Source organism: Spermophilus citellus (genome assembly GCF_964194105.1).
Source record: "Spermophilus citellus genome assembly, chromosome: 18".
In the NCBI taxonomy this organism is placed as follows: domain Eukaryota; kingdom Metazoa; phylum Chordata; class Mammalia; order Rodentia; family Sciuridae; genus Spermophilus; species Spermophilus citellus.
Genome location: NC_138200.1, coordinates 19,585,637 through 19,604,085, shown reverse-complemented (window position 1 = coordinate 19,604,085; position 18,449 = coordinate 19,585,637). Strand labels below are relative to the sequence as shown.

The following is an 18,449-nucleotide window of genomic DNA, read 5'->3' as shown; positions in this document are numbered from 1 at the left end:
CTGAGAAGGAAGAGTCAATCAAGTGTAAGGGCTACAATACCTCATATCAAGACAAATTATAAAGGTCTAGAAGTCAAGACAAACAAATAGATCAAGAGAACAGAATACAGTACAGAAATAGACCCTCACATATATGTTCTATTGGTTTGAAAGAGGTAGAAAGTAAATTCAGTGGTGGAAGGAGACTTTTAGTAACAAACGGTACTAGAACAATTGGATATGCATATGAAAAAACTTCAGTCCCTAAGTGGCAGCATATACAAAATTTAATTGAAAATTGATCATATCCCCAAATGGAAGACCTAAAACCATAAGATTTTTATGAGAAAGGAGCATATTAGTTTGACTTTGGATTAGATGAAGATTTCTTAGATGATCAGCGAAAGCATGGTGGTACATAAAATAGAACAATGAATAAATCACACTTCATCAAAATTAAGAATTTCTGAACTTTTATTTATTGATTGGTATTGGGGATTGAACCCAGGGGTGCTTTACCATTGAGGTACATCCTCATCCCTTTTTATTTTTTAATTTTGGGACAGGGTCTCACTGAATTGCTTAGAGCCTCACTAAATTGCTCAGGCTGGCTTTGAACTCGTGGTCCTCTTGCCTCAGTCTTTTGAGCCGCTGGGGTTACAGGCATGCACCACTGCGCCTGGCACTCTGAGTTCATCACACAGGGAACAGTGAGGTGACCTGGCACCCCCTGGACATTCCATGTGACCTGTTCCTGAGCTGAAGAGCTAGAGCAATAGAAAAACATTTGTCCCATTCAGTCACCTTGTCCTGCTCTCATCTCACAAGGACCTTCCCATGGAGCCCAGGTTCCTGGAGATACAGAGCAGAGGCCATGGGGTGACCTGCCCAGCGCCTGCAAGTTGGACTGGGAGCCACAAGAAGGCTGTTTCCTGCAAGCCAAAAGAGCCTTGGCTAGTTTCTTAGCAGCTCATTTCTTACCAGCTATCTCCCCTCTGTCATTTCCCTTCAAGAAAAAGCAGAAAGAAAAGGGAGATGGAAGGGGAAAAAAATTAATGGAAATAAAATAAAACAAAACAATAATATGACATTTCCCCACCCACCTGAAGGTAAGAGCATTTGTTTCTGTCACTTTTACATCTCCAAGGTTAATGTTGTCACATGGTCTATCCAGTATGCACCAGACTAGGGCACCCTTAGGGTCATGGATATGGACTTAGAGCAGGAACTGGGCAAAACAGGTGTGCATGCACTTGCACACACACACACACACACACACACACACGTAAGTCATGTACACATGTGCACCCACATGCACATTCACACATGCATGAGAGCACATGTTTGCGTTGCTTTAGTCTGCTCCCAGCTCAGCCAGGTTAAGTCATCACAGCCACTGTGTTGTCCCTGGACTTCTCTGACCCTGCTGGTGCTCCAGGCATTTTTTGTGTCCCACCTTGACACATGCTCTGGCCATGGAGGTGCCTGCTGTGGGGACAAGGCACAGACAGAAGGAAGGGGAAGAGAAGGAAAGATCACTGAGCTCCATGAGCCCAGGGACAGTGAACAGAGGTGTCCATGTGCAAGCTGCAAAAGACTGTTGTCAACCTAAATGACAATCCGAGAGATTCTCCAAGAAATAATGACACTTGGGGAAAGCGGGAGATCTCCATGGGAATATGCATGCCATAGTAAGTTGGGAGCGATGCCAAGAGGTTGAGGCAAAGGGAAATTTTCAAAAGTGAAATGAGGAAAATTGTGCGAGATATTTGGAAGCAATGAATCTTGGCCATGAGGATCAGTGACAAGGGTGGCATCAGTCCAAGGTGAAACATATTTCTGCTGGGCAGACGTCCTTGCAGAAGCACTTTTTGGGCAAGGTTGCATGGTCTTTGTGCAAGGTTGTGATTCTGGCAGAAACTTCCATGAACAGTTCTTATTATCAGGAACATGTGTATAAGATCCCCACCCTTCGTAATCTCCCTGCTTTATTTGTTCATTTTTAGTTAGGCTCTGACATGTGTCACTCCATTTTGATTCTGACAATCTTTATGTTGTCATGAACTGTCCCAAGCACCACAGCCACCCCAGGCCTTTGCTCTCCTTCCGGCCCTCTCCAGGGCTCCATTGCACACGGGTTGAATCACAGTACATCACTTGGGGGTCTTGACCTTGGTGTCTGGCTGAGGCTGGGAGACCATGGTTCACAACATTCCTTTGTGATCTCGGGCAGCCTGGGCTGAACTGTCCTCTCCTCCCACCTGCTCAGAGTGTCTGGAACTTCCTGCAGAGAGTTCTGGACACTGCACAAACAGGGGTCATAAGGAAGGGGAGGTTGAGGCCAAAGGGATGTCTCCTGTTCCTGGGAAGGAGGTCTTCTTAGGGGGCACTGAATCTAGACTGGGCTCCACCTTAGAGCCTCCTTACTCCAAGGGGGCCATATCTCCTGAGTTTTGGGGACTTTAAAAGCAGTGGTCAAGAATGGCAGACCCAGGACCCTGGCCTTCTGGGCCCACGCCTGCCCAGTTTCCTCTGGTTGCACAGGAGAGTTTTTTGGATTCTGGAACAGTGGGTCCAGAGGAAGAAGAGAAGCAGGGAACACTGAGTTCTGAGATTTTCCCAGTGGCAGTGAGTTTGGGACTTTTTACAACTTCTTTCCTGACTGTCCAAACCTGGAAGCAGGACGCTGGTGTTATTAGCTTGGTGTCAGGCTTCTGCCCGACCTGTGTCCTGGTGGCTGCTCAGGGCCTTGGAGCCTGGCCATTCCTGTCCCATCGAGTAAGTGAGGTGGCACTGTCTTATGGGGCATGTGCAGGCCTCAAGTAGCCAACACTACTCTAAAGGGCTTGTCTTGTCTTGGGCCAAATTGCAGGAATGGCTGGGTGCATAGGGGCTTGGTTCCCTCAGCCCTCACCCTAGCAGCCTGGAGGCCATGGTACCCCTGATGCCTTCCCTTTTCAGGGATTGGGTTAAGGCTGAGCCTGGCTTCTCTGGGTCTGGGACTTGTGCCTTTGGCCCTGCTTTTGGGTCTTCAGTGAGCAGGGCAGGGCCTAGTGAGGGGGCTCCTAAGCGATTGCAAGGCCAGGCCCACCCTGTAGTTCTCAGGGGTGGCCAGATGTTAAGAGGAAGCAGTGGTCTGGGAACGCTGCTGTCTAGATCCATGGAGGGATTTGGGAGGGAATTCCCAGATCTGAAGTACTTGCCCGAGAACCCAGGGACAGGATGGCCAGATCCTCAACCCTCAGATCCCCCGGATGGAGGCTTGTGGCCCTGGACTCTGGGAAGCCCCTCATGCTGCTAGGCCTTAGCATCAGGGACAGCCCAGCCAGGCTGGGGGTGAGGGAGACCCTTACTATTTTAAAGGAACTGTCCCTACAGCCAACTGTTTCAGAGGGACTGCACCCATTGAAGGATGTGGAAAATGACAACCCCAGGACTGGGAAATGATAACCCCCCAAAACTGTCTGACAGGGAGGAACGGGGAAGAGGAAGTAACAATGGGCCCCCGAGGATAAGAAAGCAAACTTCCATCCCTCCCAGGGTTGGGTTCATCCCCAGCATCTCTACCACCAGCAAAATATTCACCCCTTCCCAACCACAGTGGGACCTGCAGGGAGGGTGGACACTGAAACACTGGGCCCTGGACTTTCACCCTGTCCCGTTGCCAACGAGTCCTGGAAGGAGAAGAGCAAGTCGCCAAGCTCTGGGTAACAGTGGGTCCGGAGGAAGAAGAGAAGCAGGGAACACTGAGTTCTGAGCTTTTCCCAGTGACAGTGAGTTTGGGACTTTTTACAACTTCTTTCCTGACTGTCCAAACCAACATGTCCTGCTTCAGTCTCAATAATTCAACCATCCTCACTGTAAACTATAAAACTCAAAGCCCCTCTGCTACTGGCGGCCATTTTTCTACCAGAAAATGACACCCCTTCCCCCTCTCCCCCAAGGCCCAATTGATTAGCTCTGCTGTGAAATAAAGGAAAGCTTGCTGATCTGTTTGGGGTCTTCTGTCTTGGTTCTTGTGTTTTCATAAAGATGCTGAACTGTGTTAGTTATTTTCGCCTACGCCCATGGACTGTTGGCGTTGGGTTGGTCTGTGGGAGAGGACCAGCCCACTCTCCTTGGAGAGGATCTTGATGCCAGCAGAGGCCCAAGTGCTGGGGACACTTGCTCCAGGTCCAGAACCTTCCCCGGGACCATGAAGGTTCTCATGGACCCTGCATTGCTCCCGTGTTCTGACTCTGAGGACACCCAGTGCTGATCCCAGAGGGAGGTGCATGCAGCCTGGCTGGGGAGCTGCCGGTGTCTCAGGCTGCTCCTGGGTCTGCCTGACAGCGCTCTGCTGCCCTGGGGCTCCTTGCCTCCTGGCTTCACTCAGCACCCCCTGGCTTGGGCTTTAGCCCTGATTGAGAACTCAAGTGGGAGAGGCCTTAACAGTCACTTAACTCACTTGCCACCTCACCCGGGCCTCTCTCCACAAAGGATAAGTTGCCTCCGGGCATTGGGCTTCCTCTGCCTCTGGGGTCATCCCCTCCAGGCCAGGACCGGACTCTCCCTACACTCTGGCCTCTGCTCTCTGCCCGTATCCCAGCTAGATCCAGGATGCTGATTCTTTCCCCTCCCGACGTCCTTCAAGCTGTGCTCAGAAGTGAGGGGCACTGCTGCCCTCTGGGGGAGGGTGCTGTCTCCTCTAGGCCTAGGCCTGGGTTGGCACAGATGAGTGTCTTGGCTCCTGTGCGTCTCAGGGGCCTCGCGGGTAGGAGGTGGGGAGGGGGGAGGGGCTTGGTGGGAGAGGCCCACAATGCACCCTGTCTCTGAGACAAATCTGGTAAAACCTGAAGTCAGCACCCACCCTGAGGCCCAAATGGCCTGGTTTCCAGAAACTTCTTAGAATAGAGGAGGAAGGTCAAGGGGGCAGGGCCAGAGGTGCCTCAGACTTTTCCCTATTTACTGCCCCAGGGGGACCTGAAGCTGGAGCTCCCTGGGGGACTGGCAGCCAAGCCTTTGACACACGAGCCTCTGGGGCACACTCCAGATCAAAACTGTACCAGAGAATATTTTCTGTTTTAAATTTATTTGTTCTTTTTTAGTTATACATGACAGTAGAGTGTATTTTGACCTATCATACATCCATGGAGTATAACTTCCCATTCTCGTGGTTGAACATGATGTGGAGTTCCAATTGTCGTGTGCTCACATATGAACATGGGAAAGTTACGTCTGATTCATTCTACTGTCTTCCTGATTCATATCCCCCCCTCCCTTCCCTTCCCTTCATTCCCCTTTGTCTAATCCAAAGGACTTCTATTCTTTCCTATTCCTCCCCTTATTGTACGTTAGCATCCACAGATCAGAGAGAACATTAGGCCTTGAGTTTGGGTTTTGGGGACTGGCTTATTTCACTTAGCACAATAGCCTCCAGTTTCATCCATTTACTGACAAATATCATAATTTCATTCTTTTTTATGACTGAGTAATATTTCATCCTGTGTATGTACCACATTTTATTTATCCATTCATCTGTTGAAGAGTACATAGATTGGTTCTGTAGCTTAGCTATTATGAATTGAGCTGCTATAAACATTGATGTGGTCACATCACTATAGTATGCTGATTTGAAGTCCTTTGGGTATATGCTGAAGAGTGAGATAACTGAGTCAAATGGTGTTCCATTCCAAGTTTTCCAAGGAATCTCCATACTGTTTTCCAGAATGGTTGCACCAATTTGCAGTCCCATCAGCAATGTATAAGTGTACCTTTTTCCCTACATCCTCACCAACATTTACTATTACTTGTATTTTCTATAATTGGAGTGAGATGAAATCTCAGTTTAGTTTTAATTTGCATTTCTCTAATTACTAGAGATGTTGAACATTTTTTCCTATATTTGTTGATCAATAGTATTTCTTCTTCTGCAAACTGTCTGTTCAGTTCCTTTGCCCATTTATTTATTGGGTTATTTGTGTTTTTGGTGTTATGTTTTTTGAATTCTTTATGTATCCTGGAGATTAATGCTCTATCTGAGTGCAGGTGGCAAAGATTTTCTCTCATTATCTAGACTCTCTCTTCACATTCTTGATTGTTTCCTTTGCTGTGAAGAAGCTTTTTAGTTTGATACCATCCCACTTATTGATTCTTGAGTTTACTTCTCGTGCTTTAGGAGTCTTATTGAGGAAGTCGGTTCTTAAGCTGACATGATGGAGATTTAGGCCTACATTTTCTTTTAGTATGTGCAGGGTCTCTGGTCTAATGCCTAGGTCCTTGACCGACTTTGAGTTGAGTTTTGTGCAGGGTGAGAGATGGGGTCTAATTTCATTTTGCTACATACAGATTTCCAGTTTCCCCAGCACCATTTGTTGAATGTATGTTTATTATACCAGAGAATTTCTGAAGGGATCCTTTATTGATGAGTGAGAAAAACAGGCAAGAAGATACATGCAGTACGATTAATTGTGCTTAAAGACACAAAACCAACCAGGCACAATGGCGCATGACTGTAATCCCAGTTATTCAGGAGGCTGAGGCGGGAGGATTGCAAGTTCAAGGCCAGTTTGGGCAACTTAGTGAGACCCTGTCACACACACACAAAAAGACGGGGAATAGGATTGTAGCTCTGTGGTAGAGCATTTGCCTAGCAAGTGCAAGCACGTGGATTCAGTGCCCAGTAAAACATACACACACCACAAAACCAAATTTGATTGGTATATTTTCCATGGGTACACATATAGGTATGTGAAGAACTTTTCTTTTATCTTTTTTTAAATTTTTATCTTTATTTTATTTACATGGTGCTGAGGATCGAACCCAGGGCTCTCACGTGCTAGGCGAGCGCTCTACCGCTGAGCCACAACCGAGCCCCTGTGCAGAACTTTTCTGAAGGCCAGAGGAAGATATGAAATTCATCTCAGGGTCATGTTTGAAAGTGGGGAGTATGACACAGGGAGTGAAGAGGGCTTCAGCTTGACCTCTATGAGACCAATTGTTAAATTTACTCAAACTAATTAATGGATAATGAAAGCCACTCTTTTTTGGTGTATGGTTTTATGAGTTTTAACAAATGCATAGGGTCATGTATCACCACCACCACCATCAAGGTAGAGAACAATTCTCTCACCCCCAAGGCATCCCTTCTGATTAACCCCTTTGCTATTAACCCCTTTATAAGCTCCAGCCTCTGCTCTGGCAACCATTGTACTCTCCATTCCTAGAGTTTTGGCTTTTAAATGGTGTCGTATAAATGGAATTGTGCAGTAGGGAGTCTTTTGTGTCTGTTTCTTTTCCTTGGCTTAATTCTTCTGAGATTCATCCCAGGTGTTGTGTGGATCCACAGTTTATTGCTTGTTTACTGCTGAGTAATTTTCCATCATTTGGATATACCACTGTTTGTTTGCTTTATTGAAGGACATTTGGGTCATTTCCAGTTCTTGGAGATTGCAAATAAAATTAATATAAATATTCACGTACACATTTTTGTGTGAATCTAAGTTTTTATCTTTCTACAGTAAATACCTAAGAGTGGGACTGATGGGCCATGGATTAATGTATGTTTGCATTTATAAGAAACTGGATGTTGTTTTTCAGCCTGTACTGTTTTGCATTTCCACTTATAATGTGTGAGAGTTCAAGTTGTTCTGTAACTTTGGTATAATTATAATTTTTTAAACTGTTTTAAAATTTTTTAGTCCTATTAGCAAATGCTTAGTGGTATTTCATTATATTTTTAAAATATTTTACTTTGGAATGATTTTCGACTTTCAAGAGAGTTGCAAAAATAGCAAAGATAGTTCTTATATACTCTTTACTCAGCTTCCTACCTAACATAAGTTTATCAAAACAAAGTAATTATATATTGGTGCAGTACTGTTAACTAAACTACAGATTTTACCCAGATTTCCCCAGCTTTTCACCAATGTCTGTTTTTGACTTTAGGATTCACTCCAGAGCCTGGTATTGAATGTGTCTTTCCCAACCTTGGATCTTTTGAAGAATACCGGTCAGGTGTTTTGTAGCACGTCCCTCAATTTAGATGTGTCTGATATTTTTTCATACTTAGAGTGAAGTTTGGATTTAGAGGGTGAATACCAAAAAAAATTTTTTTTAAAGCACTTCTTTATTTTTGGATTTGCCAGCTCATCTTCTGTATTACCTGTACCATCCTGGAATCAACCCATTCTGCCTCCTCTCCAGGGACCCCTGTTTCCTTATATTGGAGAATGGATTTAGAGATCAAGATTTGAGTGTTGAGCATGCTCATTGCTCCTGGAATCTTCTCAGTGGACAGCTAGGGAATTTATGTATGTATTCCAAACCATGCATATTTGTCTGCATCTATCTATGTACATATTTTTTAATATAAAAAATTGTATTTACTTAGAAGCATTCAGAATGTCAACAAAACAGCTGCAACTTTTTTTTTTGCAATTACAGAGTGGTTTTCAGTTAACAGAACAACAATTATTTCTTATAAGCTGCATCAGAGACAACTGAAGATGAAAAACTATTATCCCCATATATAACTAATTTGTGCTATGCACCCACAAGGACCTGTTTAAATTTCCATGCCAATTTACAACCCCCATACTGTAACAGGCAAGGTTAGTGCCTTTGAAAATACCACCAGGACAGGGCTCTCTAAAGACACATTCGGTAGTGTGTTAACTATACAAAAGAAGACACTGCACAGTTTAAAAACAAATCTTACACAGCCTAACATTTCAATTTTTTCTTTAAAAGGAGTGAGTTGTGTACGGGAGTGGGGGGTGTTAAATGCTTTATAGACAAGAAAAAAACTGTGCTAGAACCAACTTATTCACCATCATCTTCTTCTTCATCTTCTTCATCTTCCTCCTCCTCATCCTCTTCATCTTTTCGTATTTTTCCTTCAGCTCAGCAGCTTTCTTTTCATAAGGCTGCTTGTCATCTGCAGCCGTGTGATGCCACCTCTCTCCCAGTTTCTTTGCAACATCACCAGTGGGTAGGACAGGATGTTCTCCCTTGATTTTGGGGCGATACTCAGAACAGAACAAGAAGAAGGCCGGCGGAGGCCTCTTGGGTGCATTGGGAACCTTGAACTTCTTTTTTGTTTCCCCTTTAGGAGGGATATAGGTTTTTATTTCTCTTTCATAACGGGCCTTGTCCGCCTTTGCCATGTCTTCCAATTTTCCTTTCTCTTGAGCAGACATGGTCTTCCACCTCTCTGAGCACTTCTTAGAAAACTCTGAGAAGTTGACTGAAGCATTTGGGTGCTTCTTCTTGTGCTCCTCCCTGCAAGTTTGCACAAAGAATGCATATGATGACCTTTTGCCTCTCAGCTTCTTAGCCCATGTTTAGTTATTTTTCCTCATTGAGGCACAGAGTCGCCCAGTGCCCGTCCGGCTCTCACTTGCCCCAGCGCTGTCTTTATGGAGCTCAATGAAATGCAATGGCTCTCCATGTACATATTTTAATAGATGAGTTCATACCGAGATCTCCAGTTCTAGTCCAGTGCTCATTCTAGAATTCCCCCTGGCTTTCTGTGGTTAGTTCTTAATCATTCAGTAAACAGCCTGTCTTTTCTCATCTCCGGTACATTTTTTTATTTGTTCAATCCTATTATACATGAAAAGTAGTTTTCAAAACCTGTATCTTTTTGAGAGGCAAATATATCAACTAGAATACAATTTGTATTCTTTTTTTTTTCCTTTAGAGTAGCTAGTCAAAACACTGTCTTAGTATTTTTCTTTCTCATTAGTGGAGTTAAGATATCCGTTTGTAAACAGATTCATTTGTCATAGTGTTCATTCTATTTTGGGTTCCCCCAATATTCTGGGTGATTTCTAAAATTTTTCTTACAATAAATTCAGTTTTTGAGCCAAGTGTGGTAGCACACACCTGTAATCCCATTGGTTCAGGTGGCTGAGGCAGGAGGATTGTGAGTTCAAAGCTGGCCCCAGCAATTTAGTGAGGCCCTAAGCAACCTAGTGATATCCTGTCTCTAAATAAAATATATTTTTTTAAAAGGGCTGGGGATGTGGCTCAGGGTTCAATCCCTGTACCAAAATAAAAAATAAATAAAATTAATTAATTCATTTTTTGACAAGTTACAACTAATGGTTTTTCCAGTATCGAACCAGCCTTGCATTCCTGTGATTAATTCTATTTGGTTGTAATATTATTGTCTTATTATATTTCTGGATTAAATTTTAAAAATGATTTGTTAAGGAATTTTGTGTCTATGGTTCTGTGGCATTTTGGTCTATAATTTTCTCTTCTTGCAAAGTGTTTGGCTGGTTTTGGCATCAAGAATATTTTGGTTTCATAAAGTGAGTTGGGAAGTGTTTTCTGCTGTTTCTTTCTTTCTTTCTTTTTTGAAGAATGTGCAGAATTGGTATGATTCTTTCTTTAATTGTTTGGTAGAAATCATCAGTGAAAACTTTTGGACATGAGACTTTCTTTTTTGGAAGGTTTTAATCACAAAATAAATTTTCTTAATGGACACAGCACCATTCATATTATCTATTTCTTCTTGTGTGAGCTTTGGTAGCTTCTTATAAGATTAAACATTCACTTACCATATAATTCAGCAATTTAACTCCTAGGTATTCCCTGATGGAAACTGAAAATTTATGTGTACACCAAAGCCTTTCAATTCAGAAGTTTTATGGTACATTATAAGACTTACTACAGGAACTTCTAGGAATAACTCCTGCTTGGTATCGATTCTCTGGTCTTTAAAAACCAGTCAGGTATCCTTTACCATCGCTGGACACCTGACCCACGATGAACCCATGCAGTAAGTCTCTAGCCAAGGCTGGTCCAGTCTGAGCCTTTCCATAGAATTTGGAATTTCAGTGGCTGGCTTGTTATGTGTAGACTCTTGCTGTAGAAGGTGGTGGTTGTGGTGGGGTGCCATGTCTTCTGCCAGGTGGTTGGAGGAAACAGAAGATGTTGGGCAAGAAAATAGGTCAGGCCCAGAGAGAGGGGCTGGGATGAAAAATCCAAACTACACTGATTTGCTCTCAAGTCGCCGCTCTCTGCATTCCTATTCTGAGCTCCATGAGGACCCCAGTCTAGAGTCCCTTGGGCAAAGTTAAGGTGTTTTTTGTTACTTAAGTACCAGAGCATTCTTTGGGGTTCTGAGGTTTGAACCCAGGATTGTTTGACCACTGAGCAACATACTCAGCCCTTTTTATTTTGATACAGGTTCCCACTAAGTTGCTTAGGGCCTTGCTAAGTTGCTGAGGCTGGCTGAGAAGTTGCAATATTTCTTCCTTATCCTCCCAAGCCTGTGGGATTATAGGCATGTGCCACCACCTGCCTGGGCTAGCCAGAACATTTGAATGCTAAAGTGCTTCTCTGTCCTTGGACAATTTGAGAGGAGTCTTTTTTTTTTTTTCCTATGCCACCTGTCACTTTCCCTCAACTGACCTCTCCTCTCTCCTTAGTCTAAGTGGTGGGCCACTGTGACCAAGACATACACTCTGCATCTCAGCTTGGATAAACTGTTCAAAGGACAATCATGACAAGGATGTTGTCAAAAGACACACAAAGGCTTGCCTGAGATCTTCTGAATAGTGGGCTGATGTATATTGAAGAGTAACAATGACAATGAGGATAATGATTTCAGATTTTCACTTTCCCAGAGCTCAAAAAGAGCTTGTTGCCTTGAAGGTGTTACAGTTCCCTTGAGAGCTTTTATTGTTGTAGTTATCCTTATTGTTGTTGCTACTATATACAATGATCCTGGTTACACTCACAATGACCCTGTGCATCTTTTTTTTGGGGGGGGGGAGTACCAGGATTGAACTCAGGGGCACTTAATCACTGAGCCACATCCCTAGCCCTATTTTATATTTTGTTTAGAGACAGGGTCTCGCTGAGTTGCTTAGTGCTTCACTTTGTGCTGAGTCTGGCTTTGAACTCATGATCCTCCTGCCTCAGCCTCCCAAGATGCTGGGATTACAGGCATGCACCACCACACTCGGCCCTGTGTATCATCACAGTGATCGTGGGTATACTCACAATGAACCTGGGTATGTGCACAGTGACCCTGGGTATGCTCACAGTGACCCTGGGCATGCTCATAGTGACCCTGGGTATGCTCACAGTCAGTGGGGGCATGCTCACAGTGACCTTGGGCATGTTCACAGTGAGCCTGGGCATACTTACAGTGGACCCTGGGCATGCTCACAATGAGTGTGGATGTGCTCACAGTGACCCTGGGCATGCTTACAATGACCCTAGCTATGCTCACAGTGACCTTGTATATCCTCAAACTGACCCTGGGTATGCTCACAATGAGTCTGGGTGTGCTCACAGTGACCCTAGACATGTTCATAGTGACCCTGGGTAGGCTCACAATGATCTAGGAATGCTAATTTTCTTTCTGTTTCCTAATGTTTACCAGTTCATGGCTACCTGAGGCTACACTTTAGAAAAAATTAAATTAAGTAGTGGCTCTTGTTGTTAAAAATAAGGCAACTGGGATTATTTTCTGCTCTTTGGTTATAGAAACAAATAAAAAACGAAATAAAAATGAAAATAACATTACCTCTGCTTTCTAAGTGGCATAGAATGCTATTTAAATAAAAAGTTAAATGAACTTTTTGGATGGCCATTACTGATGCTCATTTTCTGGGGAGAAAACCATTTCTCCCTTGTTTTTGCATGACTTCCTTTGTTTACATTATAGGGAGTCAAGTGTGGACAGCTTACTCCAAGGATCTTGATGACCTTGGCTGTACATAGTTCACTTGGTGCCAGGAACAAGTTATACCAAATTTGGTTTCAATTGCCTACGGGAATGGAAATGTGTATTTCCAATGCCAAATACCTCCTTTTTTCCCTTTGAATTTAGGCACTGGAATGGTATTATAAGCTTCTTGGTGCTGATTATTTTGACTGCTGTGATGCTAATGATTCAGTAATTGAAAAAATAAAATATCATAGAAATCCTCTGTTGATGGAGGAATTTCAAAGCTTGTTCATTTGGCTGACAAATGTGCCCCTCGGAGATGCCTAAAGAGACACAATTTCTCTCTACTTTTGAATGGCTTTTTCCCTTGAAAGAAATCACACAAAAAAAAGTCAGATATGGTAGCAAGTGCCAAGAATCCTGGCCACTTGGGAGGCTGAGGCAGGAGGGTTGCAATTTGAGGCCAGCCTTAGCAACTAAGTGAGACCCTGTTTCAAAAAAAAAAAAAATCAGTAAAGGTAGGAATAGGCAGTTAACAAAGGAAGAAAGACAAATGGCCAATAACTTATGAAAATATGTGCAACAAAGGAAATGCAAATTTAAATAGTGAGGTTTTTTTCCTTCTACCTCATAAGAAAAAAAAATACAGGCCTACTTTATTTTATTGTGCTTTGCAGATATTGCATTATTTACAAATTGGAGGCTTGTGTCAACCCTTCATGGAATGAGTTATTGGTACCATAATGCATATGATCATTAACAATGGAGTGATTTTTAATTAAGGCATGAACACTTTTTTTAAAAAAGATATAATACTCTTGCACATTTAACAGATCATAGTGGAGTGTAGATATATTTTTTATACACAGTGGGAAACAAAAAGCTTTGTGTCTGATTCACTTTACTGCAATATTCATTTCATTGCAATGGTCTCAGCTGAACCTGCAATATCTTCTAGGTATATCTGTATTATACAAAGCCTTACGATAAGCCCCTGAATTGCTGAGTAAGCAAGTGATTTTTCTACTTTACTGGAGGTAGTGTGAATTGGCCAACCCTTAGGTGCAATCTGGTAATGTACATCAACACCTCAACTTGTATGCTTGCCCAGTAAACGGACTTCCAAGTGCTCATCTTAAGGACTTTATTGAGGATGAACACTGAGGTCATTGACTGAAGGTGGCTCAGGAGAGAGACTAGAAACAACCTAAAGTCCACCAACAGGGACTGGTTAGATAAATGACTGTCCAGCTATTCATGGAATGGAGGGCAGGTACTAAACACGAGGATGCAGAACTTCATATGAGAATGGAAAGGGATGTTGCTGATGAATTGCTTGTAACAAGGAGTTACAAAACTATGCTTATTGTGATGCCTTTTCTGTTAAAAAAAATCGGTTTAGGTGCATTTTAAAAAGCAGTGTGGCCAATCACAAAGGGACAGATATCATATGATTCCACTTATTGAGGCACTTAGAGTAGTCAAATTTAGAGAGACAGTGGAATGGCATTTGCCAGGGATTGGGGGTGGGGTTATGAGAGTTGCTTTTTAATAAAAGTTGGGAAAGATGAAAAAATTTTGAAGACGTATGGTGGTGATGATCGCACAGCAATGTGACTGTATTTAATGCCAGAGAACTAGGTACTTAAAAATGGTTACAACGGTGTATTGTATGTTAGCATTTTTCTTAAAAATAAAATAGCTGGAAGGATGTTTGCAAAAATAATGGCATTGTTCTTTGGGTGGTCAGTCTTTGTTTTCTTTACAGTGAGTACACAATATTTTTTATATTCAATGAGATAATCTTGGCCAGCTAGTGAATCATGGATTCATTGAGTATCTCTATTTCTGTTCAAATTAAGAAATGTTATTATGTATACTCAGAGCCCGCCCCGCTCCCTGCCCCCATCTGCTGCTAAGTGGTTCTGTCTGGCAAGTTTAACAAATGTCTGGTTCTTATTCCCCTTGCTCCTCTCTTTCCCACCTCAAACTTCCCAAGACTGGCTGAGGGACCGACACTGGCTATGGATCCTGCCACCTGCTTAGTTCTCAGCTCCTATAGACCATTCTTATTCACAGTGGACATCACTATCTTCATGGAATGAAGTGGACACCACTGCCTTCATGGATTGAGTCATTGTTACCATTTTCTGGCTGCCAGAGGGATTTGTGTGTATCTGGAGAGGAGGGGGAAGCTCTGGAGTTTATGGAACCCATTACAGCAAAGCTGCATGCCAGCCAAGCACTGGCAGAACAGGGAGCTATGCCAAGGACCCGTCCGGGGCTTCCTGCCCCTTCCCTCCCAACTCCAGAGCAAAGGTTGGAGAATAGTGGTGTGGGATCAGGGTAGGAAGCAGAGATGATAGACCCCTTATTCAATTCTCAGCTTGAAGGCTACCTGTGGCAGGTCTTGGCTGCTCAGGTGCATCCCCTGCCAGGCCAGCTGAGATCCCTTGTATTATTTTCTCCAATGCCCTTGGCTTTCTCCAGAGAGTTGTGTTCACTTACTTACCTGCATGTTTACGGTCACTGTGCATTACTCCTCAGGCACAATCCTGATCTGCTCTGTTGCTTCGTCACTAGATCCTGAAACAGTGCCAGTGTGTAGTGGGGGCTCAAATATATTTTAAGAATAAAAGAAGGACTGAATCAGTATGAGAGCATTGAGGAGTCAAGACCCAACATGTGTGCCCAGCTTCATGACAGTGCTGCCCCTAGCATCCTCTGAGAGCTGAGGATGATGGCCAAGTCTTCCTCATGGGCAAGAACCCAGGATCCAATGCTAGCTCTTGGACGGGGGAAGTGGCCAGATGTTGAAGAACACATTTGGGCTCTGCATTGGTTATCTAATACTGCATAACAAATCACTCCAAAGATTAGTGACTTAAAAAAGGAAATAAGTATTATTTTATAGTTTCTGTGGATCAGGAATCTGCACAGAGCTCAGCTGGGTGCTTCTGGCTGCTCAGAGTCTCTCATGAGGCTGCAATTGAGGGTCTGGGATGCAGTCTCATCTGAAGGCACCACTGGGGGAGGATCCATGTCCAACCAAGCTTATTCCCATGACTGCTAACATGATTCCTCTCTGGCTTTGATGAGTCCTCCTTCAGTCCTTGCCATCTGGGCCTATTCATAGAACAGCTCATAGTGTGGCTTCTCTTAGGATGAGCTACCATCTAGAGCAAATGAGAAAGGGTGAGAGAGGGCAGTCCAAGATGGAAGCCATAGATTTGTAATAACCTAATATCTGTTGCATTTGCTATTCATTGGAAGAGAGATTAGCATTTGTGACCCACTGCATACTCAAGGGAGAATACTACACATGAGGAATCTGGGATCATTAGGACACATTAGGACCCTGACCATTAGGCTGCTGACCACAGAAACCCCAGTACAAATCTCAGGGGTGAACTCAGTTGTGCATCCCCCATAACTCAGAAACTATCCCATATATCAGCACTCCTGGTCATTGCCAAACTCCAAAACAGTCCAAATGTTCATTAGCAGAGGAACAGGTACATACATGTATCCATCCATTCATTCATCCATACATGGCATCATTCATTCTGGGTACAGTGGGATAATAATAAGTAAAAAATTAAAAAGAACTGTGTTGGCTTTGGTATTTTGAGAAGGAGACACTAATATGGGATTAGATATACAAATATTTTTATGAAGGAAATACCTGAATTATTACAGGGACAGGGCCCAAGAAAGGGGATAGAATGTCCAGGCCAGGATGCAGACCCCTGTCAAAGAGGGAGGAAGAGGGATGAGGTGGGAATTTAAAGACAGGTTTAGTCAGGCTATTGGGCAGTCCTCAAGCCCAAACTGCATGCTAGAGGAGGCCCAAATCCCACAGGAATAGGCTAGCATTTGGAGACTTTCCATGCTCAGCCAGCGGCCAGGAGCAGCATGCAAGAAATGTGACCTGGGAGCCGTGCATTTCCGTGGCTGCTAGGTAAGTCAGCGTGGGGTGGTAAATCTCAAAGACATGATGGTGAACGGGATAAGGCCAGGTGTCACAGGAAGCAAGCAATAGGTAGAAGTATAAATACACAAAACAGTAGACATTGGTCATGTCTACTGTTGGATGTACCAAGAGTGAGGTTGTGCATTTAATGATGGGGACACATCCCGAGAAACTTGTTATTGATGACTTCGATGTTGTATGAATAGCATAGAGTGAATGTAGGTAAACCTAGATGGTGTAGGTCAACGACTTGACTTGGCCTCTTGATACAATCAAGAGATGGTGTGAATGTGAGATGCATGAGGTTGCTACCAGGATAACATTTCACATTGTTTTTTTTTTTTGTGTGTGTGTGTGTTTTTGTTTTGTTTTGTTTTAGGCACTGGAGATTGAACCTGGGAGTACTTTACCACTGGGATACATCCCTACCCCCCTTTTTTTCTTTAGTTGTAGATGAACACGATGACTTTATTTATTTATTTATTATTTATTTACTTATATTTCATGTGGTGCTGAGGATCAAACCCAGTGCCCCACACATGCTAGGCATTCTATCACTGAGCCACAACCCCAGCCCCCTAGCCCTTTGTATTTTTTATTTTTATCTTGCTAAGTTGCTGAGACTCTCCCTAGGTTACTAAGGCTGGCTTTGAGCTGGTGGTCCCCCTGCCTTAGCTTCCCGAGCCACTGGGATGACAGGTGTGCACCCCCACGCCCAGCTGGTGATAGGAACTTTTTAGTTCCATTGTAATTTAATGGGACCACAGTTGTCTATGTGATATGTTGTTGACTGAAATATCACAGTGCGGTGCATGGCTACATAAAAACAGAAGAGGAAGTGTGCACTGAGCTCAGATTGGAGTTAGGGAGGGAGTGGGCAGGATTCCCCAGAGGTGATACCTGATCCCAGGGGAAGCTGGAAAGTCCAATGGGACTTTCCCCATAGACTGTGACTTTAAAACTGATAGAATGAGAGACAGGAGACATGAAAGTGCAGGTTATCACCTGCAGGCATCTGAGCTGTGCTGTCACCTGCTTTAACCCAAGAGGGGGAATGCCTGCTGACCACCTGAACACAGTGCCAACAGAGCTGCTGTGGGTGATGGGCATGTCTAAGGCAAATTAGAACTTCTAGGGAGGATGAAGTGGACGACCATAAAAATGAGTTCATAAATTACAAGAGGATGATATGTGTGGCAACAGGTACCCATTCACAGTACGGAGGCAGCAGTAAGGGAGGAGGAAACAGAAGGGCAGAGAGAGGATACTGGCCCTGGGTTCTGACAACTGAACAGGAGTTTTCCCAGAGGGGCCAGTCCCATCAGAGCGAGTATTTACAAAGCTCATACTCTGTGCCAGGCACCTGTTGGAAGTACCTTATAGATGTCAGTTCTTTTAGCTCTTAGTGAAGGAGGGTATCATCAGGTCCCCACGTGCCCAAGGCACACAAAAGTAAAGAATCAAGCTCATGTGGAAGTCAGAGTCAGTGGGAGAGCTGAATTGACCTCAGAGTCCCCGCACTTGATCATACCAGGTCTTCCTACTGTCAGGGGTGACTTCTGGTGGGATGGGGATGATCAGGGATGTCATAGGCTATGGTAAGCACTGTGAACATCATTCTTCATTCAATTCCCTCTGAGTGCTTCTCACTTTGTTGAGGAGCAACTCTCAATTTTAATGCTACTGTGCCTTGAATGCTCTAGACAAATTGCTAAATTTCCCTGATGGAGGGAATGGGAGAGAGAGAGGAAGAAACAGAGAGAGATGGAGGAAGACAGACAGATTTGGGCAACACAATCTATGTTTTGTTCCAGTTCTACTTATATT

General features: G+C 43.7%; 1 protein-coding gene across 1 annotated transcript in view; it reads right to left on the bottom strand.

The window, feature by feature from the left end:
- The window catches only part of LOC308637870 (high mobility group protein B1-like), a gene marked incomplete at both ends in the record, with an annotated part of 35,197 nt that extends 20,030 nt beyond the window's left edge, over positions 1-15,167 (bottom strand). Inside the window, 2 exons of the mRNA XM_081274719.1 lie at positions 8,782-9,290; positions 15,162-15,167. Coding sequence (XP_081130845.1) covers positions 8,782-9,290; positions 15,162-15,167 — 515 coding nt within the window. The remainder of the gene's footprint in view (positions 1-8,781; positions 9,291-15,161) is intronic.
- Between the last annotated feature and the right edge of the window lie 3,282 nt (positions 15,168-18,449).